Raw genomic sequence first — 27,957 nt, 5'->3', positions numbered from 1 at the left:
AAACGTTAAAGGCCTTTCCCACATTGTGTAACATTAAAATCGTGGAATATTTTTAATTGTATGAAATGAAAAGACCCTTTATCACTGAAACTTCACAATAAATCCCATAAAAATGAAACATTCATTATAAAGTAATTTCTCAATACTTAAAAATATATTAAACTTTTATAATTGGACAAACCAAAACTGATAGTAGCAAGCCTTAGATGCCCCTTTAGATGTTCTTAACCCTTTTGTGTTTGCTGTTTGCTTCTATGGAGTAAGAACCTAAAAGGTCTATTATTTTTTCTCTTTCTGAAAGAGGAAGAACCTCAGTTATTCACCATGGTCACAGCAATTTCTTGCTCTCTAAGGCTTTATTTTTGTAGGCTCCCCAAAAATGTACAAAAAATTGCAACAATCTAGACTTCTGTCATGAAATCACCTCGTCTCTTTACAAAATTTCAGACAAACCACATGAGCTAAAAAAGACAAATTCTTTTATTAGCATTCATCCTAGGAAAAAGCCTCTATCAAAACCTTTCAGTGAGTATACTATCAAAAAGCCACTGGAAGTTCGTTCACTGATCTGGCTTCCCACCCGTTTGAACATCTAATGGCTGGAGAGGGGGGAATTTTTTATTTTACACTTGATCAACACCACAGTCAATTTCTCGAGGCAACGAAAAACAATGCTTAATCTGAGTCAACAGCAGACTACAATTTAACCCTCAATAAAGTCTATTTTTGGTTCATCTTGCTTTAAAATTACTACAACTGGGAGTTAAAACCATTTCTTAAATTTGCTTTAAGCTCTGTTCATAATGAGGATTAAGTCTTTTCATACCTGTAGCAAAGCCATTTCTGTTCACTGACGGTTTGAATTCTTCAGAAGACTGATGTTAGACAGGCAAATAGCAGACGGAAAAGCCAATTTTATCTTGGAATTTAAGCAAGACCTTGTCCATCTCCTTGAGTAACTTGTCTCCATTTTTCCAACCAGTGGCAGGAAATCTTCATTTCTACCACAACACATTTTGAACAGCCTTCTAGGATTAAAAAACTGTACGGCTTCCCTGAGTGCACAGTAAGGCACTGCATTTTTATTATTTCCAGCCTTGTAAATGGCACAGGCCATTACAGAACAGCCTGCTTGAAAAAACAGGATACAATATTCATGTATTTTTTTTTTTTAGGAGAGAGATCTACTTTTTATGGTGATCAACGACGTCAAGAAAAACTTCCATTTCATTAAAATAAGAAGCTAAGGATGAAGTAGCGTTAAAACAAAATACCTTCAGTGTAGCAGCTAAATTTGAGCAAAGAGGGCACCAAGCCCCTACTCAGGACTGTCAAAAGCAGAAATTCTCATTCAAAGGTTGATCCAGAGGCACTGGAGAACTGGTAGTGAGCAAGGAACTGACAGAAGGAAGCTGTACAAACCTCATACATCCCTCCTGGAGATTCAAGAACGGTGTGAAAGAGTAAAGAGTTTGAGATCAAGTTTTGACAACTTCCATATGAAATACTGCCCTGAATAAGTATCAGTTTATGTAACCCACCTCCCCAGTCAATACAACCGTACTGTTAGATTTCTTCCTTCCCACCCTGGCTGCCCACTGTCCTCATTCTTTCTGAGCTTGTTTTCTCCCACTACGACTTGCACACTCCTTGATTGTCTGCAACACCTCACCATCTTATCACAACAGTAACTTTCTCAGCAGCTGCGTGTCCACAGAGGGGTTACAGAAGAGGGAAATGGTGTAACAGTCCCACAGGTAGTCACTTCCAGAAGACTCTTCACACCTGATGAGGGTGTGAACTTGAAGTGTGTCCCCCACCCCACCTCATCTCCCCTCCTAACACCTGCAACGTAAGACCACAGCTGATGCAAAGCCAGGCTTTTGGCTGCAAAAGCAGCTATTTTTTTCCTGTTTCTGCCAAGGAACAGGGATGGTGAGATGTTGATTCAGACTAAGACGTGGCATTGAAGCTACATAATGAAGCTTACACAATGTGCACCTATGCCATGCCCGGCTCCAAAAGAGCTGCTGCACTTCCATGCTTCTACCAATACCTTTAAAGTTACCCCAAAACAGAGAGATCACCTGCTGTTAGCAGGATGACAAGATATTTCCCCAAGACTGATCCAAAGCTCCCAGCTATTTCCACAAACATATATATTGATAAAATGATATAGGTAGGAAATAAATCCTGCTATTTACTTAGCACTTTTTATTAGAAGAACTGTGATGTTCATTTTAAGGCTCAGTGACAAATCCTGTTTGGTACATCATCACCTCATTAAAAACCTGTCACACGTGCAGAGAATGCTAAATTATATTAAGTATGCTGTTAACTTGACAAAACACAGCCTGCTACTTTCCACCTGACTAACGCTGCAGCAAAGATGGCACATTTTCAAGGGGTGGGAAACAGACACCTTCTCTTTTCCTTGCCAAAGCTCCAGATCCAGTTGAAACTCTAAACTCAGTAAAAATAGGTAAGGTGTCTCAGCCACAGAGGCAACACCCCAGAAACTCAGCCATAACACCTCACACCAGATCAGCGTACACACATCAGTTATTGGGATGTGACTGCCACCCAACTGCAGTAAAGTAAAACAAATGGAAACAGTCATTTAAAATACTCCACTTATCCAGAGATGAAAGAAAGACCCAACCGATGCTCAACAAGGAGGTCGTTCAAAAGCAAAACCAAAAAATGCCTCAAAGTGACAAATACTATAAAGGCAGAAATTGTTACTTTTTGTCCAGTAATCAAAATGAGCACAATGTTTTTTTGCACAAAACGCTAAGATCTGACAGCACTGCCAGCGCAGTGTAGCTCATGCCAATGCAGTCACAGATGGCATTGGTGGTTTCAGCCATCAGAAAAAGCTTGGTAATAATAAAGGACTGCCAGAGTCAGATCTTTAAACATTTTGGGAGTACATTACTTGAACATTTTCACTTGTGCTATTGGAGGGCAAGTGTAGAAACCCACTGTTATCTCCAGTAATTAAAATACCCTTCAAAGGGAAGCCTTCACACGACATTTTAGGGAATGAAAGTCTCAGCTACATACTAAGATCACCTCAGTGCTGCTTTCTACTTTGTACCAGACTTCTATGGAAGATAGAAAAGACCCAGTATCTTCTGTCAGCAGGATTCCAGCATAATCTGTTACTCTAAACATCAGTAAGGAGTGAAATTTACCTTTTGTCTGCCTACATATGAGTGATTATACTCATACATACATTCTCACTATCTGGAAAGTCCAGTTAATTAAACCTTTGGTTTATACTCATCTGCCTATTTTAGGTAATTGACTTCAGCAAACAGACATACTCCTTGCTTGTTCATTGAAGGGGTTTTTAATGTGAAGAGAAACGGAAGCTTCTGATTAACCACGCGTGACTGCTTAACTACATTAAAATCAACTGGATTCTCAGCAGTTTCTAAGCTGTTCACACTTTCTTAAAAAAGCCTCAGTGCTCAAGGCTTTAAAGAGTTCATCCAATAAAGCCGATGTCATATACCAGGTATTACAGACGCACCTCTCAGCTGCAGCCGAAACCTGGCAAAAACAATTCCTTTTTGCCCACATCCTGAGCCTCACAGGAAAACAATACTAAAAAGAACGAATAACCTCAGGTCTTGACAAGCAAAGCTTTTTCCATTGGTCTGATTCAAAACATAAATGTTACGTTGTTTTCAACATATGAGTCCCATCTATGCATCATAGAACAATGATGAAAAAAGTATGATGCAAAGTCTTCTTAAATAGTCACCCAAAATATAAAGAAAGCATACGGAAGCTTGATGCAGAATCCAGAAATAGTCCAGGGCAGTGCTTGGGTATCACTAAAGATTTAAGGACTACTGGGGATTATGTGGCCAGCCACAAACTGTCTCGTTAAGAGGTCATGACAAGTGTTCTCTGCCGCTAAGATGAGTGAACAGACTGCCATTCTCTGTTAGAGGTTTGTCTATCAGTTTAAAAAAAAAAAAAAAAAAAAAAGACCAAGGAAGAGCATACAGTCAGGCAGCTGATCGTCGACGAATCACAAAAACACCTCGCTGCAGCTGTCCCAGATAGATTCTCATCTTTGTGCTGTCACTGGTTTTCCTCACCCAGATCTGCATGAAAGAAGAAAAAAAAATTAAAGAGGCGGCAGGGAGATATATTGGGGAGAAAAAGGGAAAACCCACAGTAAGCAATACACAGACAAGTCAGTCCAAGTATTCTCATTGTTGGATCTGAACATCTCTGTTACTCAGAGCGCACAGATGATTTAGCTCAACCCCTTCTCCCTCCCCACATTAGGCATTTGCAACCTGAGCGGAAAACAAAAATAAGGTTTCTAACTTTACCACCTTAACTTCCTGCTCAGAACAGTCACGAAGAAAATAATACTCTTTCCAAGCATCATCAAGAAAGTAAGTTTCCTTCTGCTACAGATCATAACAGAACTCTGGCATTAAGCTTTACTTAATCAAGAATAAGTCTCTCTAGATCCACAGATCATAAAATTATCTATCCTGGGATTTACCCAGACAGGTATTAGTCAAATGAAAAGCTTATTCTGATTTTGTTCTGTGAAGCATTTCTCACAATGTATTAAATAAATTTTATCTGAAGATAAAAGGGCCTCTTTTTTAAACAACTGCATGGAAGAATTCACCTAACTTGCGTATATACAGTATATTTCAAAGGACAAATTGCTGCCATGGAGGCAGACACTCAAGAGAATTTTTGAAATCACTTTCAAGAAGTTTAGATGCAAGTACTTGTACTTTAAAAATAAAATCTGAGCAAATCTCTTCTGCATTTTATCGTTCTAATGCATTTATACATATTTAAATAAACACATGGAAAATAAGAGTTATCCAGCTCTTAGTACTAGAGTATTTAGGACAAAACACCTTATTTCCTGATGCAAAGGATTATAAAGTTACTGTTGGCATGCAATTTATCCAGAACTTTTTTCTTAGATATCATACTAGCTACAGGCCCGACACTGTAGACTGATTTAGCTCTTATTTTAATTATAAATTGACTTTATTAACACAAGCCCTCAATATAAAATAAATCTAATATTTGCCTGCATTTGTACTTCAGTTATTTCCCTAGAGAAATAAAAATCCACAGTGATAATCATATCTCTACTGCAATATTTGCAAGAATTTGGTATGTTTTAATAACCAAAAGAATTAAAAAATCTACAAACTCTGAGCAACTGCACTGAACAATAAACATGTACAGTTTTACATTCTATCACAGTATGATGGAATGGTATACTAGTTTTGCTAAAGTTAAGTGCTTTGTTAAACTCCATTTGGCAGAAAACTGAAGTTCAGTTTTAAAGTGACCACAACAGCAAAATTACTTAAACATTAAAACCACAACAGTGTTCAGAAAAATAAAAGCATCAAGACATACTCTGAACTTCAAACTGATGTTTTAGACATACAACATACTTTGCCATCAGAATGTAACATCTATTAATTCTAAAGAACCGAAGGAGATGGTGAATAGAAACACCAAATCCATCTCTGAATTTCTTTTATTCCTAGACTGTGAAAGGAAAACAAGCTTCCTCCTTTTCCGAACTTCCAGCAAACTGAGATTGCTGAATAAACTCGTGGGAATAATGAAAAACCCCAACACAACAACAACAACAAACTTTCCTGCATGTACTGAATAGTTTATTGTTGTCAAAAGGCAAATGATTGAACTGGTTCCATGCACCTGGCCAATGATTTCCACCAATGCAATATTTGATTCACAGCTTCCAAGGAAATCACATTGAAAGTAATAGAAATACATTCTGTTTAGGTCTAAACACATCACCAAGTTTTAAAGAATTTGGGCCTGAGAAGGTATTTTTGGTTTTTTAAAGGGGATTGTCATAGCTCAGAATCCATGTTAGAGGCCTATGGCCAACTACAAAACTCAAATGCAGTTTAAGGAAACTAATTTAGACATTCGTATGAATAAAGATACTTCCGGTAACAGTGTTAACTGCTTGCTTTGCCCAGCCACAAGAAGGCAACTGTATGCCATAATATCTCTGATGTTTCTTAGTTAAGTCTTTTCACTTTGAGCATTAATGCAAATGCTGGTGGGGAAACACTCTGCGCAGATATTTCCAGTAAAGTTCCATTGAATAACTTGGCTCCCTTTAGAAATGCTGTCAACGTTTGACTCCAGTCTACAGTTAAGACACCTCAAATCTAGGTCCGCCTTCTAGATTCTAAATTCCAGCAGCAACCAGTAAGATCATAGTTTGGCAACCACACTTTTGAATGTGTGATGAAATCTGAGGCATGCACCTTGTATAAGAAACCACCTTCTCATTTCAGTATTCTTCGAAGTATTTATCTCCTTTGACTTTATATTGTTGCAATGAACCATCACAGGGCAGACAAGTGCCATGCCTCCTCCCCAGCCTCTCTCAAAAAAAACCCCACAAACCCCAAAGAAAATCTGTCGTCTCACTTTAAAGTGCAATTCATGCAATAATAATTAACGGATTCCACTTCCCTCAGGTTTCAGTTAAGATGGTCCCAAAAGATTGGGTTTTAATGTTCTAAGTTAACAGTAATAACATTAATCAAATTAGCAGGACTATTTTTAATGCGCTCATTAGCACACTACTACTACTTATCTAAATAACCAGCATTGAGCATAACAACTGTTATTGCAAAGGGAACAGTTGTGATACAAAGCATATCCCATATGCAACTCATTTTGTTGAAAATAAAATATTTTCCCTTAGCTGCCAAAACAAATTAAAGTTACTTTATTGGCTGATTAAAGAGAAGTGCATTCAAGTCTGTCATCTCTTTCCTTGGAAGTGTCTGGAATCTGCAAAGAATAAACTGCTCCTTTTGCCCAACTGATGTGCTGCTTAAGCATTAGGCTTATTCCGCAGTGATACTCACATCAATCTTGGGCACACACCTCTCCTCACCTGCTTCTCCAAGTCTTAATCATTAGCCACAAGGAAATCTCAGACAAATGAGTCACCTGCCCTACCTCACAAGCAGGTGATGAATGCTGCCAGCTTACTTCACAGCACATGCACTCAGGTTTAGCAGGAAGAACTTTCTTCCTTTATAACAACTAAATTTTGTGACAAAATTCTTCCTCACCCTCTTCTGGATTTCCAGTGGGATTTTATTTTGTTTAAGTTTTACATTATAATAACTGCAAGTATATTCTTGAAATAATAGAAATTGAACTTATGAGTGCCTTGCCAATAAGATGCAACATGTCTGTTCTCCCCATTTTTCCTATCAAACTATTACTTGAAAAATATAGGATTGCTCTTCAGAAACAGAGCAAGTCTCTTCCCACCTCAAGAAGAGATCTCTCAACCCAGTTTTATCTTGGATTCAGCTTCATCTTTTCTGAAAGTAATATTGATTTTCTCCTAGTCCTTACTAGAAAGCCATCTACCTGCCTATGCTGACCCATGGCTTTTCCCATTCCCATGAAAAACAAAGCAGCCCACTACCTCATTGGCGCCCACAGAACTGATCACACAGCTGATCTTAGTGTTCTCTTTAGACTCCAGGTAAATAGCCTGGCTCTTGTGGTACCTGGGGAAAAAAAAATAAATTAAAAAATGGAAACACATGAAACCATTAGTTGTCCAAAGACTGAGAATACCAATGTTAATAAGACTGATAAGCCTAGGATTCTACAAGCAAGAAATCTGTCTTTCCACACCACCTTCCCCATCTTTACAACACAGTGGGTGGTCTGATACTACACACTTTGCCTCGAAATGATACTTCAAAATGCATAAAGCTCTCAATTCCCATTCAATTCTATACACGGATTACGTGAAAACAAGAGCACCAAGCCACAAGATAGGAAAACACCGATTTAACAATAAGCCCGTATTTCAAGAGTTAATCAAACTAGCCTTTCATATTTCAGACACAGGACAGATTTTAGAAGGCAATTCCATATTACGCCTGATAAAATATGACAAGGCAAATCACAGATACTCAAAAGTTACTCACATTCCCCAATACACAATTACCAGTGCATCACCACCAGCAAAAAAAAAGAAAAAAGTGAATTGTACTCAATCAGTCTGTGTATTAAGAGAGACCTCAAATTTCTAATACTGTCTTATTTTGTGAAAATACCCAAAATGGTAAAGTGATGGGTAACTGACTCTGTAAGAAGCTGCATATAACTGCTATAATGAGGCCATATCTAAGCATATCCATTTGTTTCTTAGTGCATTTTGTATAAAACCAAGCAAAAATTTTGAAATTTGTAAACTCTTGCTTAATTTTATGATCCTGCCTTCCTCAAAGGCTATGTTTCTGGTAAGCACTGCAAAGCGTGCTAGACAAAACTCCCCAGTTCCTTGTTTATTCAGGCTCGGAGAGTTCCGTAGACAGACTTACACTGAAACAGGTTATCTGTAGGTAAAGAATCTTAATCAAGAGAGCACCAAAATGCTTTATAGTTATAAAAGCATAACTGTATTTCCACCTTTACCCTAATCACGACGTGCTTCATATTGAACCGGGCAAGCCAAGTTGCAGGATCCCTGCAGAGATGTTTTACCCAGTATGCAACTCCCTGCAGTCTGATTGGCTGACAGCCATTTGTCAAAACACATGAATTTGCATAATTTTTACAGTTATTTCTACAATAACCATACTGTAAATATGGAAGTCTTCCAATAGTTTATCCCACAATCACTTCCTACTGGCTCACGTACTCAGAATTTTCACACTGCCTGCCAGTTAACAAGGATGATAGTGTCAGCTTTCAGCCTTCCAAACATACCAATTACCAACAGGCTGGGAGAGGTGAAAAAAACCCAACCCAAATCCTGCAACATTTAGACATTTGTGCCCGACCATTATTCTTTCTCCCTCGTTTTAACACAAAGTCAGTCAGTGGGTGCCAGTGCAATGCAATACCAACAATGATCCGAGCCCAAAAGTCTCAGTTTACTGAACCCAGATGTCATTAATTGATACCAAAGAATGGTATAAGCTACTACAAAAAACCAGACCTCACAAAGATAAGACAAAAAGCTCAGTCCAGCAAGTGTCCTACCACACCATGCTGTGCGTGCTTAAGCAAGGAGAATTGATGATCTTGATACAATCAGTGCACAAGCTTCCGAGTGCAAAAGATAGCACTGCAAATGACAACTCTCAAGTGTTATCTGTGCCTGCACAGATAATGAAATAATTTTCCCACTCAAAGCTCTTTCTTTCAGTTTTTGATTATCGGTGAATACCAAAGCTAACACCACACATAACGCAGGCTTCAGTCCCTGGATTTCACATCACAAGTTGCCATCCATCAGTAAATCTATGTTAGCTATGCACAGAAAAGGCAAGGTGACAAGTTAGTTCAGCACTTTTTCACTGAAGACTTGTCTCAGCTGTCCCATGCTCCACGCATGCAGAGAGACAAGTCAGCTAAAGGCACAGTAGCCTGGTACATCTCAGTTACACACTCACGTCTCGGGCTTTTGCTGAGTTTATATACCCACAGGGAACAGAGGGGTAGAACTGAGGAAAATCCTTCAGATGAAGAATGTGACGGAATTTAAGTTGGCTTTAAAGAGAAGGAAAGTGCCAAACAACTCTTGCTTCTGCAGTAGGTAAAATACAGCACAATGCTGACAAGTGAGGCAAGCAGAAGTAATTCTACTTTCTGCTACACCACATTTTGCTGAGAGGCCAAGATTTTCAACTGCATCTCCATCAGAAGATAGAAATCATTCTGCATTGTTGTATGCAGACAAAGCTAAAAGCAAAAAGATGGTTTGTTTTACAATGAACTGTATTTTAGGATCTGACAGGGGGGCATGGAGCAAATTGGCTCAGGGTAAAAAAAACCTGAAGTCTAATTCCACATCCGTCTGAAACTCACTATATAAAAGTCTCCGCTTCAGAGACATGTTTGTGAAATGTCTCTGCGAGACCTTAGGGAGTCCATTAGTAGCCTTAAACATTCACTATTTTGAGATAATGGTCTTTCATGGCTGCCATCAGGAAACAGAAAAAGTAGTCACTCTTGAGCTGTCAGGTTTATTATTTCTGGTGCATGCCAGCAGCTACAGCCTTAATACACCTTAGAAAAAATTACCCTCCCACTATCAAGAGTTACTTCATTATTTTAAAATACCATCTACTTTGCACAAGTACTATTACTATCAATCAAAAAATCTAAGCAGGATTATTACAGCCAAAAAATGCACAATACTTATCTTAAAACCAGCATAAGAACAAGGGAAAGACAACAGTCAGACCCCCATGACAACTGAATTCAGCAAGATGAAAATATCTGTTAAGTGTTGTGTCCCAACAAGATACCTTTCAGAGAGCGCTGGTACTTTTGAGTAATTCACTGGGCTCACTGAAATTCTCCCAGGTTTAAATTTCATGGGAGCTTTACTGGCAGATTACTTCTGATTCCATCTTTTTTATTTCTTTTTTTCTTTTTTTTTTTTTTTTTTTTTAATTTGAGCAACACTTCAGTACTCCACACGCTTAAAAATTCTGAAGAACAGTTTATTCATATAAATATATCCCAGAGGATAGTCACTTCACACAAAAAAAAATTACAAAAGCAAAAAAAAACTTCATGAATTTATGAAATAATTGGTCTGTTCAGCTCATTTTGCTTTACACTTCATGGAAGTTTAAGCTCCAGGCAGCAGCTTTTATCAGAACTGCATACATTGAACCCTCAATGAAACTTCACTGTCAGAAGACTAGCAGAAGGAAAAACTGACCAACTGTACAAGATGGCTGATGTGTAGAAAACTTCACACCTATCATTTTCCGTGATAAAATTACAACCCCGTCACTTGTTATTTTGAGCCACTAGAACACTAAAGTAGGCTACATGTAAGCATATGACTTGTAAATTGCTTTCTGCTCAAGGAGTACTAGATCACCCCCTTGATTATCCAGTTTTGTATGCCTCATGGATTAAGTTTAAGACCTAGTAAGATTTCTCTGCAGAATTTAATATTTTCCTTGTGTTTTGTGAGGCTTACACAGCTACATGCCCATAAAACTTAACACAGCTAAATTCAATCAGCAATTCTGAAGTTGCTTCTCCCATGTGCGTTTGATCTTTAAAGGTTATTTGGCTTTATTAGAAACATTTTTCATTCTACTCATCTGGTGCACGACATTTCTTCTGCCGCCTTGTGGAAGAATGGGCTGGCATTCCACAAAACTGAACAGCAGGACTGTGAACACTGCCAACACCACTGTACCTGCAATCACAGGGCACCTGTATCCTGACTGACCAGCTTCACAGCTACATCACACCGCATCTGCTCTTGGCTCTCTTACTTAACATTCGCTTTAACAAAAATGCTTCCCAAGTGTCACAGTGTGTACCACTGACTCCATGGAAAAGATTTAAGTCTCCTTTTATTTAAGCCAGTAGTTACTCCTAAAAGTCTATGCGGTCTAAACATTCCATTATGACTTCTGATTTACCGAAGACACAATGATTACCCTTGGAGAAGTTGCTAGCCTCTGCCGAAAAACATTTCTGTTCTAAAATTCTTTTACAAAAGCAGTTTCTCTCTGCCATCTCCTCACTACACAAAGTGATTACAAGAGAAATTCACCAGGACTTACCATCTCTTATCATAGTAGAGTTTTCCATCTTCTATCCGGGCTTCAAAGCGCTGTGCTGGAGACTCTGCTGGTGTAGCTGGGAGGTGTTCGGGAGAAGAGGGAGAGGCTGAGAACGGGAGAGAGACTGTGTTTAAAGACCAGCATGTGTCCACCACACCACGGCACATCTGACTGCAGAACTACAATTAATAAGGTCATGTCAAGCAGAAATAATAAGCACAGAAAACTACAAACTCGCATTTGCATCAGAAAAATATTCTCTATTGGGACAAATAATTCAACCTCTTCCTTGAATATACAAATTATAATATTCAGTGAAATATAACATTTATCTGAAAAAATGTTCACGGGTAGGTCATAGACAATAATATGTCCTTGATTTTGTTTTAATTCTAATCTATAGTAAAGCAGGGTCAGAATTACTTCAGCAAGCTGGTTCCACTCTGCCTTGAAATGAAGCGTGCAGACACATCTAGAGAGATGAAGGCATAAAGCCATAAGTTCTCAATCCCCCCATCTATCCAACAAGCAGGCAAGGTGCCCAGATGCATCTAAATATAATGGGAAGACCTCTTCACACAGTCAGATTGGCTGAAACATTTGGGCATAGGACAAAGATGCATATGCCTCCCTTCCCACCCCTGACAAACTTCAGAACAGATGAAGAGACTTGACACAGCACCCATTTGCCACAGCAGCTACACAAAGAACAGCAATTACACAGTCAAAACAATTATACAGACAAATTACACAGTCAGCAATTATACAGTCAGTCTACAATATAATTCTTTGTTCAAACAGCATGACTGTGAACGAGTTCCAACGCAACTGTTAACTCACCTGGTCTCTTGGGTGATTTAAGCTACATGGAAAGAGAGCAAAAAAGCGTTATAAGATCTGACATGAGCCATAGAAGTCTGCAGTAATAATTTCAGATAGTCTTGCTTTCCATACTCTAAATGCTTCTTTTTTTAAATGTACTGCTAAGTGGCGTAACACACATAACACATAAAGAGAACAGCATGCTATAAACAACCAAAGGTGTAAATAATCAGTATCATGATGCACAAGGTCTACAAACTGAACTTCAGAGCATTCAGATAATACACTAAAACAAACCAAACCTATCTAATACACTATATTTTTGAACATGACCTAGCATATATTAAGGTACATGAAATACAGGAAAATCAATCATCAGAGACGCCTCAACAGCTGGCACAAAAAAACCCACATGCTCCACTACCATCCTCAAATGCCTTAATGAGCAGGCTCTATTCAAAGAAATTAGATAAGCCTTAATATTTAGCAAGAAAGCAATAGGTTAATCAAATCTAGAAAAATTGTAAACAATGCACTCGAGCCAGTTTGCAACACTGGGGAAAACTGAAAAAAAACCACCCCACACTAACCCCTAAAACAAAAGCAGCCTGTGATCTCACAGAAAAATATGTTAACATCTGTTCAGCCATGTGGAGGAAGAAACTCAAGATAGCTCATCACTTGGTTCAGATAAAAGGTAACCTTTTCAGATGACAGTCATTGTAATTTGGTTAATTAAACCTTTTAAAATAAAAGGGAGGAGACACCATCTTGCTAAATCTTTTATTGTGTTACTTGAGAAAGCCTACTGGGATGAAATACTCCCACATTTCAAAAAGGAACAAACCAGAAAGCTCCGTTCTCTTCAGGGTAAAGCATTAGCTTTCTATTTAAAACAAAGAAATACAAATCAAGCAGTAATTCCTACCTTATTCAGCGTTCTCAGGTCCTCCATTATTTGCTCATCAGTCAACAAATAATTTAGCTGAGGTATCAAGAATTAAGGTTGCCATAAGCTCTTGACAAGCAAGGCTACAAATTAAAAGATCGATGACATTTCACTTGACTAAATGCAAGCCAAAAGGTTTCCGTAAAGTTGCATAAGACTTTAGTGTCACACTTGAGCTTTTTCTGCTATATAAATTAATACAGATCTATCTCCACAGAGCCTCATATTTAGCAGCAAATAAGAGCGCAAAACCATTGTAACTTACTCAGACATAACCATCAATGAAAAACCTTTAGTGCATTGACATTTACTTCATGGGAACAACAAACTAGTGTTTTCAGTGCTTTTTATCTTGCATGTCTGTAGAGAACAATTGGGAAGCTGAAATACAACAGACTCACTTCAGATTTTGTACGGTAAAGCCAAATCCCACCCAAACCTAGGAAAAGAAATTCATCATTTTGCAACTCAGTAAGCAGAAATAGAGAAATAGGGAGAAAAGGGAAAACCTCCACAAAAAAACCCTCAAAGAGCAACCAGAAAATAAACCCAGACGCTCAAAACACATCCTTGTGTGGGTGAGGATAAATAAGAGCCTACCATTCACCTGAAAACAAAACCAAAATCTCAGAACACAGAAGTTAGTGTATTACACACTTATTAAACCTCTGCTGTCATTCCGTGTAGTTTCATAATCGGATCTTCCTGCTTCCCTTCATCTACTGTTCCTCTGTCACTTCTGCTCAAGAAAAACCTAAGTACACAGAAGAAAAACAATATCCAGACAAAGCAGTGGACCCTCTCTCCAGCTTTAATCTACAGTGTTTCTTTGAAACAGCTGTTAAATCAAAAGCATGCAAAGTATTAAACTAAAGTTACTAATTGCTAGGCTGCATTTTAAGGATTTTTGTTCTGATGAACTTTAATCCTCTCCCCAGGAAAGAAAGGCAGACAGAGTTTCATACTGTGGCTGCTGTATCATGCTCAATTAGTAGGTCACGTTCACTATGAAACTAATTTATTTTGGCTGAGATAGGGGCACTAATAAATAGATTTTTCTTCCTGGAAGATTGAACAGAATCTCCAACCAGAAAGAGGTTAATTAAAACTGGAGACGCTTGTGACCGTCCTGCATGAACTCTAGAAGTTCAAGGTTCGATATTGCCTTCAGAAAATGTGAGTCACTCAGCAGTCCTAAGATAAGTTTTTTTTTAATCTAAGCCAAACAAGTTTGGAATCTAATAATAAGCCTCTGCAAAGCAAATATCATTGCCTTCCTTTCCAGGTGAATTTAATATACAAATAGAAAAAGTGCCTATCATCACAGAAGAGCTAAAAATGTATTTCCAGAAGCCAAGGGACATTTTAATTAAAAGAAACATGCAAGAAGGCAGTAGAGGAGGATTACATACATATTTTTTTCTCTCTCTCTCCTGATACATAAAACCAAGATGGATTTTAATCTTTTTTTATTTAAAAAACAAATCTAGCACTCCTTGCTTATGCTATGGATCTCTCCGGATTAGAGATCTGAAGCCTTTATCAGGAAGGTAAAAACTAGTTTGATACGACAAATACGATCTTTCTGGCAAATGTTTTGTCACATTTTGATATGAGAAAAGCTTTGGCTCATGTAAAAAGCCATTTACTATCTACGGAATCAATTACCTCAGAATTTATATATAATGTTCTTTTAAAGTTTCTCCTTTGTGAGAAAAATTGCCTGAAGTATTTCAAACTATCTTTACTGAGGAAAAAAAAAGTAAAATGCGTTACCTCATGACACTGTAAAGTTTAAGTTAGGGTACCAAGGGATCTCCAAAGACTGGTTGTGTTGTATTATCACACATTATGTATGACAAACCATGCTTCACTATTGCCTAGATTGAAACCTGATCCTAGCACCTAATTTCGTTTTCCTTTCTGCACAAAACAACACAGGTGCAGGTAGCAGGCTGGCTTCAACTCCAGTAGCCCTCCGATGACTGCGAAAGGATATCAGGTGCAGGTTTCCTCCTCTTGTCTGGGATAGGAACTGGATCATTTGGTCGTCGCCTCAGTTTCCTTGTCATAATAGGCTTCACTTCCATTGAATCTGTAGAATAATGAAGTTGGAGAGCTGATAAGACCAGAGGGAAAGGAGTACAAAGCTGCTGCTTCTTGCACAAGGAAAATAATCCTTCCTCTTTCATACAGAAAATTGGATGTTTTTTGTGATAGCTTCCAGCATCCAACCTGGAACTGCTGACAGCAAATACAAGTTCTCATTCACACTAGGTCACTCTTCAGTAACAGCATTGCAGTGCCATGGTTACAGCTTTCATTTACAGCTGCTTCAGGTACAGATAACAAGCACAATGAGGCTACAAGGATTCAGGGCAAATTTCTTTAATGCTAATGCTATCTGCTTTTGAACAGATCATTTAGAAGGCAAAGTTCATGGAGTTCTTTGCTGACAAAACTTGGATAGTTAATGGCATGTAAAATGTCAGCTACAAATCAACTGCTTTTTTTCTCATCTTTGAGCTTGAAAAATAGCTTTGTCAAAGAAATACAGATAATTACTGCATTCAAGACTGATACAAGTCTGCTGGAGTAATTTTAAACACAAATAGTATTTAAATTCAGATTCTCTAAGTGTTTCAAATTACGATTAATGAAATTAACCTAATTAATAACATGCAGAGCAGTAGTTGACAGGAAATAAATTGTAACATATGCACTGTGGAAGAGAAAAACTGTTTAAAATTGAAACAAGTCTTATCACCAAGTAATTATCTGAAACAACAGTTTGTACAAATATCCACAGGTAGCCTTAACTGAACTCTCACAAAGCGTTCCTTAATTTATGAAGATACATCTTGAACTGGCAACCAAGAGATCACATCTTCAATACTAAATGCATCATCCCACCTTTCCTTCTATGGGCTAAGAAATATTCACTCATCTTTAAGTACATCTGAATCACATTCTAGGTAGCACTTAAGTCTATGAAACCTCTGGCTCCCTCTAGACACTGAAATCTTGAGCAGCTGCGCATGTTCAAAAAACACGAAATTACTTTTCTCCTTATCTCAAAAGGTGAACAAGGATGACCATGCCACACCTCAAGGGAACAAATATTATGATAAAAGTTCTAAAAAACAATATGAAGTGCCACCCACCAAATGTATGCCAAAGGAAACCTTATCTCTAGCATTCAAAGCTGAATTTGAAAACCACTGAACATTAACAGCCCTGTGGACACTAAAAATGTACTTTACTGTGTTGAACAAATGGGAAGAATAGCTTATGTTAAGACCAATTTACAAGAGCCTCAGAAGAGAGTTTTGAGGCACTTACTCAAGGTGATACATAGCCAAGCCAAGAAGGCTTTTTCTCCTTTTTAAAAATTAGTTTCAAATGAGTTGTCACAGACCTCTTAGCTATATTGCTTAAAACATGAATAAGGCAGAGAACACAATTTTCTTCTCTCTTTATCTTGGCATCCTGTATCTTAAAATTGCAACAAGTCAGCTAAAAGTCAGCACTGAACAAGTTTTCAGAAAAAAACCCAGAGTTTGAGTGTCTTACATTTACTGTTAAACATTTGAGGAACCTCAAGATTCTTGAAAGATTCTTGAAAACTTTATAAAGGTAGTTTTGACAAGCTGTTAAAGCACCAACAGATTTAACCTGAAACAGTCTTGCATGAGGCTTAACAGTTAAGAACCACTAAACACTGCTCCAGAACAGGAGGCAACTATTGCAACCCAATGAAGCTGCAATGCTCCCAACATTGACAGACAAGCCTATCCATCAGGCTGCTAACCTGCATCCTTGTAAATGCTGAACTTCCGAAGAACAATGTCAGCTTCAGTATTCTTATTTCTTAGCCTCCAGAACATGTTTACAACAAAATCAGTTACTTCTAAAGCAATTACAGTGCACTTCTGCTAGTTGGGAAGGAAGGAGATAAGGGAGGGCTAGCACACACAGAATGGATCTCTTCTCCACAGTTCCTTACATGCTTTCTCCTAGAGCTGTGTTTAATGGAACAGCTCCCCTCTTCAGGACACAACAATGGGAAAGGAACTTATTTCCCTGAAAAGGATTAATCTACTCCCCAAATAAACTAAATACTTCTTTTTACCCCTCCTCAGTCTCCCTTTAACTCTGCAAATCCAAATCCTGATGTTAACAGCTGTTTCACTGACAGAGAAGGTGGATTCCTTCAGACTCCTAGAACTTTGGTACGCAGATTTCGAAAGGTAAGATCAAGTCAGATCCTGATCCACTAACAAAAAATCTCCTTCCAAGATTAGTACTGCATCCCAACAGACATAGGCATAGGATAACAATAGGAGAGTTAAGGCTAAGACCAGACTAGACTTCATAATTAAAAAAACCTCACAGGTCAGGGAAACTGCATAGCTCAAGCTGTTTTCCAGACTAGATTAGCCCTAACCATTTGTACAAAGCCAAGAGCACTCCTGAATACATCCAAGCAGCTTTTAATTCTCAATTCTGAACACTAATTAAATTATCAGCTTACATAATTTCTGTAGCTACTATGCAAGAAAGATATCAAAGGTCTAACTCATGGACAGGCCTCTACAACACAACCAACATAATCTGTCCATGAAGTGAGGGAGCTGCTTTTAGAGAGAATCAAATCAGACTTTTGGTTCAGCATCACAGCAACACAATTTGTGGAGGAAATTAATTACCCCTCTACTTAGCTCCACTGTGTCAATTACTACAAAGCACTGGCAAGGCACCAAGGGTACCAACTGGTCTCACGAAAGAAATCTGTTCATTTAATGTCCATTTTCCAGAGTCTGGACACAAATAAAGCCAGAAAATAGGTTTCCGAGCTACACATAACATATTTCAACCTTTATTGCGTGCCTTCCTTCAACTTCTTGACCACCTATTACTGGAGCAAAAAAAGGATACAGATTACAAGCTGGCACTGCCGGCTAGGCCAATATTGTGGCATATCTCAATACTTTTATTGCCAAATCACAGCAACTAAAGAAGCCCTTTCTTTGCACATAAGAAAGCCTATCCACTCTGCTGCTTCACTGGCACTATTTTGATTCACCAGTTCATAATTCAGGTCACTGAGTTTTATTACGAACTGCTTTTTCCATTAAAAGACCGCCAATTTGTGTTCTACATCTCCTGGCATTTGGAAAGCTTTACAGCCTTCACACTATCTGGCTACACAAACCAGTACTGCTGCCTTTATATCTTTTTTTCCAAGCGGTGGCAGAGTGGATAAGACAAATGACAGATGCCTATCTTGTCTTTACCTCCTGTTAATTCCATGGTTAGCTTTTCATTCTCAATCATCTTCTTTTTCTCTTCCAACTCTGCAATCAAATTTTCCTTAAGCTCAATTTTCTTATCTTCAAATTCCTTTGCTGCTGCCTTTTTTTCCTTGACGTAATTTTTTTCCACCTGATCTGTCTAATGCAAATCAAAAGAACAAGAAAGTTAACTAAGGAACCAATGAGTCAAGTTAATGATATCACAACAGCTTCTTTCACCTGCTATACTGATTAGCTTTTCAGTTCAAAATCGTAGCTGGTCCTAAAGATTATCAATATTCATAATCAACAGAAAACAATATAAAAATGACTAAGCAAGCGGTACTATACTGGCAAAAGAATTACTTATTTAAAAAAATACTTTAATGTTGCATAACATATCAAGTCTCTAGCAGAGAGTTCTTCCTATTCATAAATAGCACTACCATTTATCACCTTAAATAACATTTTTAAACAAGCCAAATGCACATCTAGCATAGAACAGCCCAAGAGCAAATACTTCTTTTATTTCTACTTTAATGACAAAGTCCAGAAGTAATATCAACAGTAAGCTTTACTACATCAAAAGCAGCAAAACTAGCTATAAGAAGAGAAATTCTTTAAATCTTCTAGGAAAACAAGCACAAGCACTATTTGATGAAACAGGAGGCTTATACCTCTTCCATCTAACATATATTTTGATAAATTGGGAGTACTTACTTCCAGCTGGAGGAAGAGTTCTGAAAGACAAGAAAGACTTAATTTATTATCTTCAGAGATGCACAAAATTATTTGCCTAACATTTTAAATCATTGAGTATTGCAGCCAAGCGAGGCAGTGACCCAAACAGCATACACACTCATCCAACCTCTACTTGCTTCAGTTTTATGCTGAAAATAAAGTAACTATAAAAAACCACACAAAAATACATTGTTAACTGGATTTTTCTACAGATTGTCAGGCTGATTTGCAAAGCTTACACAGCATTATTCTGTACTATTCAGTTTAGCTACTATTCCCAGCAGTACCAAGCATGCAGTCCATCTTTCTTCCGGTTTAAGTACAATCACTTAATATTACATACAAACTTTCCAGACAGAAGCCTGAAACATGCAGCTGAATGTATGGTTGGCAAAAATTCACTGTTTACGCCAACATCATGAATTTCAGCAATGAGTCGCTCAGAAATAATTCTGCAGCTGTTAGAAGATTAATCTGCTCAACTCACATGTGTCTGATTTCAGGCTGTTTGTGCCTGAGAAAACAAGTAAGGAAATTCTTATCACTGAAGGTTAACGATAACAATTAGTTCAAGTCAGACCTATGGATGAGGCGAATGGATTTCTGGGTGTGCAATGATGTTTGTGCAATTCCTAACAACCTGAAATCAAGCAGAATGGGACCCTTCCTGTGTTTCCTGGAGGACACAATGCCCAAAACAAAGGTTTTACTCAAGACAGTGTCAAGAAAAGTAAACTAAGGCACCTGATCAGTCCTCAGGTTACCGTATTTCACCAGCATTATTAAGCTTTGGCAAAACCTGAAATAGTTAATACTTCTGTAAAGATCACAGCCTTCAAATATGTTTTGGAGAAGACTGTAGTAGCAAAGTACTACTGTGCCTTTTTAAAATAATTTTAAAAACCAACCAAATAGATACCAAAGATGATAACGGCCCAACAGAAATCAAACCTTTTGTTTGCAAAGGATCTACCAATTGAGTGTGAAAGCAGTATCATGGAGGTAATCAAATACAAGTAAACCTAACCTGTTGCTTTAATACCTTCGAATTAAAAAAAAAACCAAACAACACCAAACCCCAACAAAAGAAGCACCAAACCCCAAAACCTAAACATGGGAAGAGTACATGTAGAAAACCATTCTTCCTGTAGTACTAGGCAGTTGTGGGTTGGGGTTTTTTTTAATCTTAAAATTGAAAGGTTATCACCATCTGCCCTCCTGTGGAAGAAATATGTTGCTGCAGCAATGGTCTTCGCCAGCCAGAAAAACAAGGTTGCAGTTAAGTCTTAATTTTTTCAAAACAACCCACTATTGCTAGAATTTTATGTACGCTAGAGCTGCATTCATCTCAGAAGACAGATTCCCGTTAAAAAGAAGTAGTTCAACTCAAATTCCTCAAGAATCCTTTACCATCCCAAGCACTTGTAGAAAGACACGATTTATACTATTCAAAGGATGGAGTACGTTAGCCATCATATAATTGTCACTGCCTCTGTCTTATTTCTCAGAGTAATGGCCCAGGCACTACAGGATTCATCCGACTTTTCTAAAGGAAGAACAGCTGCATTCCCTATTTCCACATAATAGCTCCTAGAAAAGGGCCTGCTTCAGTATCCAAGATAAGAACCTACTGGAAAGTAAACAAGAGCGAGCAAGGGCAAGCAAACAGATCTGATTTCCAAGCCATTTCTCTGCAGTAACACAATAAAGGCTACCCCAGAAGGGCTGAGAGCTAAGCACTTTCAAAATTAACTTGGGCTTTCACTCCTGAAACAGAGCGGAACACAAAGTACAGGCAGCCTATTCAGTATGGCAGCTATACAGAATGACAGTTTCAGCAGCAGCAAACCCTTTCTATTCATTGTTCCAGAGCACAAAACAGATCTTTAGGAAAGCACTTAGTGCTAACTTTCTATTCCTGCAAACTGAGGGAAACAGTGCACGTCAAGGTTTCAGACAAGGTGCACAGAAGAACACACCAAAACGGGAGACTGTAGGATAGGCATGGCGCCAGATCGAAATGAAATTATTTTTTTTTACTTGCTCTGTTTCACACACATGAAGATTAAACCTGTTTATTGACATTTAGTAAACAGTCAGCAAAAAATGGTGACAGGGTGTGTGTGTGTGTAAACCAAGCTAGATTCAATCACCCTTCGTGCACTCTCAAACAAGCCTACACTATACCCTTGGAAGCAGAATCACCCTTTGCTTCAGCAAGTTCCTTTTCTTTAGGAGACAGAATTACCATTATTTTTCTTCAAGTGTTATAAAAACTTTAAGTTGTATGCAGTGTCTTAGAAAGAAATTCAGCTTACCTGCATTTCGTATCCTTTCTTTGTACTGCTGGTCCAACTTTTTCATTCTTTTCTGATATTCCTGAAGAGTACCTAGTTGAAATAAAGAGTACATAGTTGAAATAAATTGTGGATTCCCACTGGAACTTTTTTATTCCCAAGTATTAAATTCTCAAGGACCCACACACTTCAGACACAAATACTAATATCTGAAATCAGAAAGCAACAGATCTAGTTTGCTTATTTTGATAAGCACCTTCCCCGTTTTTTCAGAACACTGACTACTTTTAAGAAATGCTTTAGTACACAGAGGCTTAACAAGTATTCAGAGGGAAAACCAATGGGAAGTGGCTGACATTTTTCACGCAGCAGCATGAGCATGGACATTCAGTGAAGGATGCTGCTTACACCTTTCAAAACCCTCATCCTTCTGTGACCTTTGAGAAGTGCTGAAAATTGTTTGGGAAAAAAAAAAGTATCCCCTTCAAAGCTTACCTTCCTGCAATTGTTGTAACTGCCTCTTAAGAGATGCCAGTTTGTCCTGATACATCCTGCAAAGACAGAGAGCATGCAACTTCACTTTGAAAAACAAGCATACGTAGCTTATTTCACCATCTGTTTATGTTATAACACGTTTACACATAATTAAAAACTTTCCAGAAGAATTTCAGGAAAGAAAAACAACTGAAAGAATATTATTCAAATGAAAGGTTATAATTCTGTCTAACACCCTTGCGACTCCATTGGTTTTAAAATGCACCTAAACCAATTATTTCAGGAACAGTTCAGGGTAAAATAGGATTTTAATTTTTTTAAAGTGCTCAAATCTAAAATGACATTTAGATCTGTAGATGCCACAAACTTTACAATAGAACCAGTCTGCCACTTTACCAAGCCTTAATATTTATGTATTGGTTCCCTACTTATAAAACAGAAGGCATTTCCTCACATGGATCTCGACATTATAAAAAGAAACCCATAGTCTATTCCTGGCGCTGTTGCAAACTTGCATTTCCTTTACCATATCTCTTATTTTTAACACAGGCCAAGTTTTCCCTGACCTGTGTAAAAACAGGTCTCTGCCAGTAAGCAAGGACACTAAGCACTGCAAATACACCTAAACATCAAGGGGAACTATTTCAGGTCTCCAAAAAGCCCACCTTTTGGACAGGACTAGCATTCTATTGTTTAAGAGATTTTAATAGGCATCTCCCTTTTTGCCTGGCTTATATAAAGTATATCCCTTATTTTATTTAAAGGATCTCTCTGCAAAAGTATTTGTTTGCAGCAAAGCTCAGCTGCTCCCAGCAACTTGTACCTATTTCTTCATCCAAAACAGCAGCAATATTTAAGTTTCTTGAATAAATATAGAACAGAGAAAGTTACTGAGAGAGAAAAAGTAAGTATATGGACTCATTAGCTATTATATTGGACTAGGCACTTAAAAAACCCCAGTCTTGGCCCAAAATATTGCAGTTTTGTGCAGAAAAGCACCCCAAACAAACAGAACATTAGCTTACTTTTGATAGGAATGGGTTACTTACTGTTCTTTCATTTCTACAAAGTCCTCTTCCTCATGTTTTGCCAGGTCTGTTTCACTGGCATCCTCAGTATCTAAACGAGGTACAGAATGACTTGTTAAAACTAAAGTAGTATTTAAAAAAAACACAACCCACAAGTAGTAAATTACTTAAAAAACAAAGAAACAAACAAAAAACCTCCCCAAACCTCAGGTAATTTAACCTCAAATACACAACCAGGTAGGCCTCTGGAGAGATGAATTCAGACATGAAATGAATAGTCTCATCTCTTTCCTGCAACTGCAAGCTAACATACGTAAATCCTCTGGTAGTTCTGCAATGATGTTTACTTACGTCAAGTCTAAACAACTTTAGCTTCAGATAGTCTGGTAAATTCTTCCCTGTTTAAGACAACAGGTTCTACATTAATGCCCACACATACGAAGGTGAGTGAGAAACAGTCTAAAGACTCTGAAAAACATTTCACAGATTTCTTCCTATAGCTTCACCCACGACATAATATACATGGAAGACAATGACTGAAACAGCTGTAATCAATTCTGCATCTTGACCTGAATGAAAGTACAATGACTAGATGCTGTTGTGGTTGAGCACAAAGGTCTCGCTAAAGAAATCTTGCTGTGATCTGAACTTGACTTCTCAGCCACGTCACATGCAAGTACTTCAACATCTATACATAACAAATACCAGCACCACTATAAAGATACCCCCGATTTTATGAATAGATAATATAAACTATAAACAAATAAACTAGCATGGGACTGCTAGTTTTCTGCTATGCCTTTTCAGGCTTCTACCTATAAGATGTTGGTAGCCAATAATTGATTATCTTTCCTCCCCAAGGAGAGGTCAGTGTCTCCAGGCTGGAGTTGTGGTGAGCAGGGTACAGCTGTAAAGCCGAAACTACAGCTACATTCCTTACATATGGACAGGGCACACCAGCCCCTTAAATCAAACCTTTCTCAGATTTTTCTTAAAGTATAAGCAAACAGTTTAAGCTTATATGTATTAAGATAAAGCTTAACACACCAATGATAAAACAAAGAGTTTTAACTGCAAGAAAGATACACAGGTGTCTAGGTCACTATAAAGGACTTCCATACTCAGTTTACGGGCGGGCAGGCAAGGAGAGCCCCCCACTGTCACCTTTCCCAAGGAGCTGTAGGTTTGGCTCTAGCACCTGATTCATGAGTACCAGGTGTGATGGAGGACTGGCTGACAGAGCATCGGGCACTGTCCAACAGTCCTTTTTCATCTCCCTTACTTTTATGCATCCTACACCCCAGGACAGTCCAGGGTTTACTTCCATTCCCTCTTTACTGCTTTCCTGGTTCTTCTACAAACCCCCCCTTTCCTCTCAACATCCTCTTGCGCTCCCCCTGACTTCTGCCCAAACTTTCCGCTACCTTAACCGCCTCCTCCCTTCACGCCACAGAAATACGACCAAGCATCAAGCACTGGGCTGCTCCACTGCTTTCGCCCTGTGGTCCCATACACCGAATCCCATCTCCCCAGGGCTCTCCCCTCACTCACTGCCTCTCCTTCACCCGGGAAACTAATCCCACCTCTCCATCGGCTTCACTTTTCCACTCTTCCACAGGGTACCCCAGCAATCCAACAGGCCCTTCCCGCATTTTCTTCGCGTTTTCTTGCTGCTCCAGACCAACTCTCCACCAAACACCCCCCTGCACCTCCTCGACCGGTCCCCTCCAACGCGCCACCCCGGTGAGAGCCCCCAGGGGCCGCAGCCCCCCCTCTCCCGCGCCCCCCCTCTCCCGCACCCCCCCAGGGCTCCCCCAGCCCCTCACCGCCCCGCTACCGACCCTCATCGGAATCGCGGGCCCGAGCGCTCCGCTCGCCGTCCTCCTCCTCCGCGCTCTCCAGGTCCTCCTCCTCGTAGTACTCGGGGCCGGGGGGCATGGCGCTGGCGGGCGCCCCAGGCGGAGCGGGGGCCGGCGGCGTGGCAGACACCAACCCGGCCGCGCTCATAGCGACGGGACGCAGCCGCCACCGCGGGCCCGCGCCTCCGCCCGGCGCTCGGCAACGGCGCCAGGACCCGCGCCGCCACTTCCGCTTCCGGCCGCCCGCCCCACTGCCGGAGCGCCGCCGCTCGGCGAACGCGGCGGGCACCTAAAGGGGGTCCTTGGCGCAGTTGGAGTCCGCCGGTTCGAGTCCCGGCTCCGCCGGCAGCGTGGGTCGAGGGTTAAACCGTGCTTGCTGTGGGCACCCTGCGCCAGGCTGTACTCTATAAGGGGTTTATGGGGGGAGCGGGGTCTTTGCTTCGATCTCCAGACACCTGGAGGCCTGTATCACAAGCCACAGACACACAGCGGTGCTGTCCAGGAGCAGGATCCTGCAGGGGTGGGAACGGGCTTGTTAAGACACTTAATGCTGCCCTTTCCTATTTATTTATTTTTCTTTTTAATACAGAAATCACTTCCTTGTTCCTCCGTACTCTCAATAGAGCACCACCACGGTACTGTGATCTCACATTCACCCAAGTGAAGCAGTCGATTCCTGCCAGTAAACAGCAGCTTTCACAGAACAAGCATCCAAACCCATTACGAATGCCTCACGTCTGCCAGGTACAGGTATACCCTGGCTAGACACTGCTACAAAATTAAGGACCAAGATACAGATCCTGCAGTGAGATTCACATGCAGGAACCATTAAAAAATAACAAAAAAACCCCATTCATATGGATCCCACTCCATATGAAAGTGCCTCCCATTGATATTTCGGGCTAAATATCTCATTTTGCCCTTTTCTGCAACTCTTAAGTCAGCTGGGAAGAACCAGTTAAGCCTCCTTGCCTCAGCAGAGCCATATGAAATGCTTACCTTAACAGTTGCGAGGTCCATTCCTCAAATGCACAACTTATTGACTCACTAAGATAGTACGAACACCTCACCAAGGGAAAGGAAAGAGAATAGGTTGTATCTGAAGGAAGACTGAACTCAAACACACTGCAGTGCTTTTTCAAACTCGCTGAAATGGGTGTTTGGCAGCCGTGGCGAGCACCAGGTCACACTCTTTGTTCTGAAAAAGAACTGTAATAATGCAATGTATGCACTTTGCTTTCCTGTAGTTCACCCCAAAAGTCTGTTTGCCCTGACTGACAATTTTTAACTTGGAACACCCATACAAAGTATGCCCGGTATCTTTTTACATAAGTAAATATTACCTCTTACAGGAGATGAGGCTGTGACACAGCTAAAAGTCAGGCGCAGTTCCCAGAGCTCAATGTCCCATTAGAGGGCATTTGACCATTGGCACATGGGAGATACTACGCCAGAGCTGCTCACCACCCCTCTGTTGACAAGTAATGGTGTGTGCTAGGGGTTATCAGAATCTTGGAAAGCAATCCTTTTACCTTTCCCCTTACTCAGGGCAGCCGTAGCTGGCAGGGCTGCCCGTGCCCACAGGGTGAACAGGAAAGGGTGTGGTGGCGGCTGCCACATCACATGAGCTGACTGGGTGCCCAGACTTCACCCAGTGTCAATGGGTTTGTCCTCTCCCCGCAGACATGCACCTGGCTTGAATTGTTTAAATAACTTTCCCAAACTCATACAGTCACAGAGTTAAAAACAGAGGTGGAACTGGCCAAAGCTCTTTCTTGGAACTAACCAGAGCACCCTTAAAGCTTTATAAACAGTTTTCCGTATCTTCCCCATTTCCTGTCTGTATCTCTTCCATCTATCCACACATTTAGCCCACCAGCTCCCCTGCAAGCCTGGTTTGTACTGCTGTGAATACCAAACTTGTTGCAAGTGTGCCTGAACCCAGGCTGCCCTTCCGAAGTTCATTTATCCTGCACTGCACTGCCTCAGCACTTTGTCTGAAGCCGATTTATTCTTTAAGAGCAGCCGATCTTTCACACATCACACAAAGGGCAGGTGCGTTTACTAATAGGAGAGCACACAGGAACCCTTTGAACAGAGGGAGCTGTGTGCAGCTGATGAGCAAGAAACTGCATACAGCTGCTGATGCAAAAATTTTGAGCTCATTCTGTGGTCAAAACTAGAATCTCACTTGCTGTTGCTCCCTCCGTACTAATTCCTCATGTTTAATATTAGCCTTCTGGAGACACCCTCTACTGTCATCTCTCAGGCATTCAGTGGGAACCCAAGGGAGGCGGTTCAGCTTGAAGGAATGCCATGTTTCCCTTACAAATGCAGAACCTTAACTGTCTACGCCCCAAACAGCTATCAGGGAAAGTCTAAACTTCTCTGTCAAGCTATTGTTCTTGGCTCATATTTTCATGGAAGCTGTTTTTCTCATCACGACTCATTTATTGTTGTATATATATTCACTCAGTTTGAAGAAAGATTTCTGCCTCCTGCTTTGTCAGCATCAGCTATGCACAGAGTAGCTGACACAGAAGTCATTGCTCACAATGTTTTTCTTTCCATTTGCAAGAAGTAGAGGAAAAAAAAGGTTATGAAGCTCAGCTTATAAACAGAGAACATGGCAACTCATTTATGGTATGAATTACATGACTGCAATGATAAAACCTGTAATATAGTACCATGGCCTTTGAAGAACAGAATGCATACAACCATAGCCTGGCACACATGGCTTTCATGTGTACCTCTGGTTTCAAAGAGCTGTATGATGATAGCCCTAGAAGGTGGCTCAGGAGGAGAATAGCTGTCAGAAACAAGTTAGTAGAATGAG

The 27,957-nt window shown here is 39.7% G+C and overlaps 1 protein-coding gene across 1 annotated transcript; it reads right to left on the bottom strand.

Annotated features, from left to right (window-relative positions):
• Positions 1-323: 323 nt before the first annotated feature.
• Positions 324-25,349, bottom strand: SUDS3 (SDS3 homolog, SIN3A corepressor complex component). Its single transcript, XM_037392466.1, has 12 exons — positions 25,104-25,349; positions 23,284-23,353; positions 22,235-22,290; positions 21,761-21,832; positions 19,422-19,441; positions 18,705-18,861; positions 15,407-15,502; positions 13,387-13,448; positions 12,477-12,498; positions 11,637-11,742; positions 7,505-7,589; positions 324-4,121 (listed from the first exon to the last, which is right to left on the bottom strand). The coding sequence occupies exons 1-12, from the start codon at positions 25,267-25,269 to the stop codon at positions 4,023-4,025; spliced, it is 1,011 nt and encodes a 336-aa protein (XP_037248363.1). The 5' UTR covers positions 25,270-25,349; the 3' UTR covers positions 324-4,022.
• Between the last annotated feature and the right edge of the window lie 2,608 nt (positions 25,350-27,957).

Source organism: Falco rusticolus, chromosome 1 (genome assembly GCF_015220075.1).
Source record: "Falco rusticolus isolate bFalRus1 chromosome 1, bFalRus1.pri, whole genome shotgun sequence".
Lineage (NCBI taxonomy): Eukaryota > Metazoa > Chordata > Aves > Falconiformes > Falconidae > Falco > Falco rusticolus.
The sequence above is the reverse complement of the archived record's forward strand: the minus strand, read 5'-3'. Positions and strand labels throughout refer to the sequence as shown.

What these genes read in the sequence shown, in the direction of transcription:
- SUDS3 (XM_037392466.1), bottom strand. Translation starts at nt 25,269, where the DNA reads ATGAGCGCGGCCGGGTTGGTGTCTGCCACGCCGCCGGCCCCCGCTCCG. An exon ending in AACTCTTCCTCCAGCTGGAA is followed by an intron (nt 18,862 to 19,421) that starts GTAAGTACTCCC and finishes GATTTGCATTAG; the next exon opens with ACAGATCAGGTGGAAAAAAA. An exon ending in GTTCTGTGGGCGCCAATGAG is followed by an intron (nt 4,122 to 7,504) that starts GTAGTGGGCTGC and finishes TCTTTCATGCAG; the next exon opens with ATCTGGGTGAGGAAAACCAG.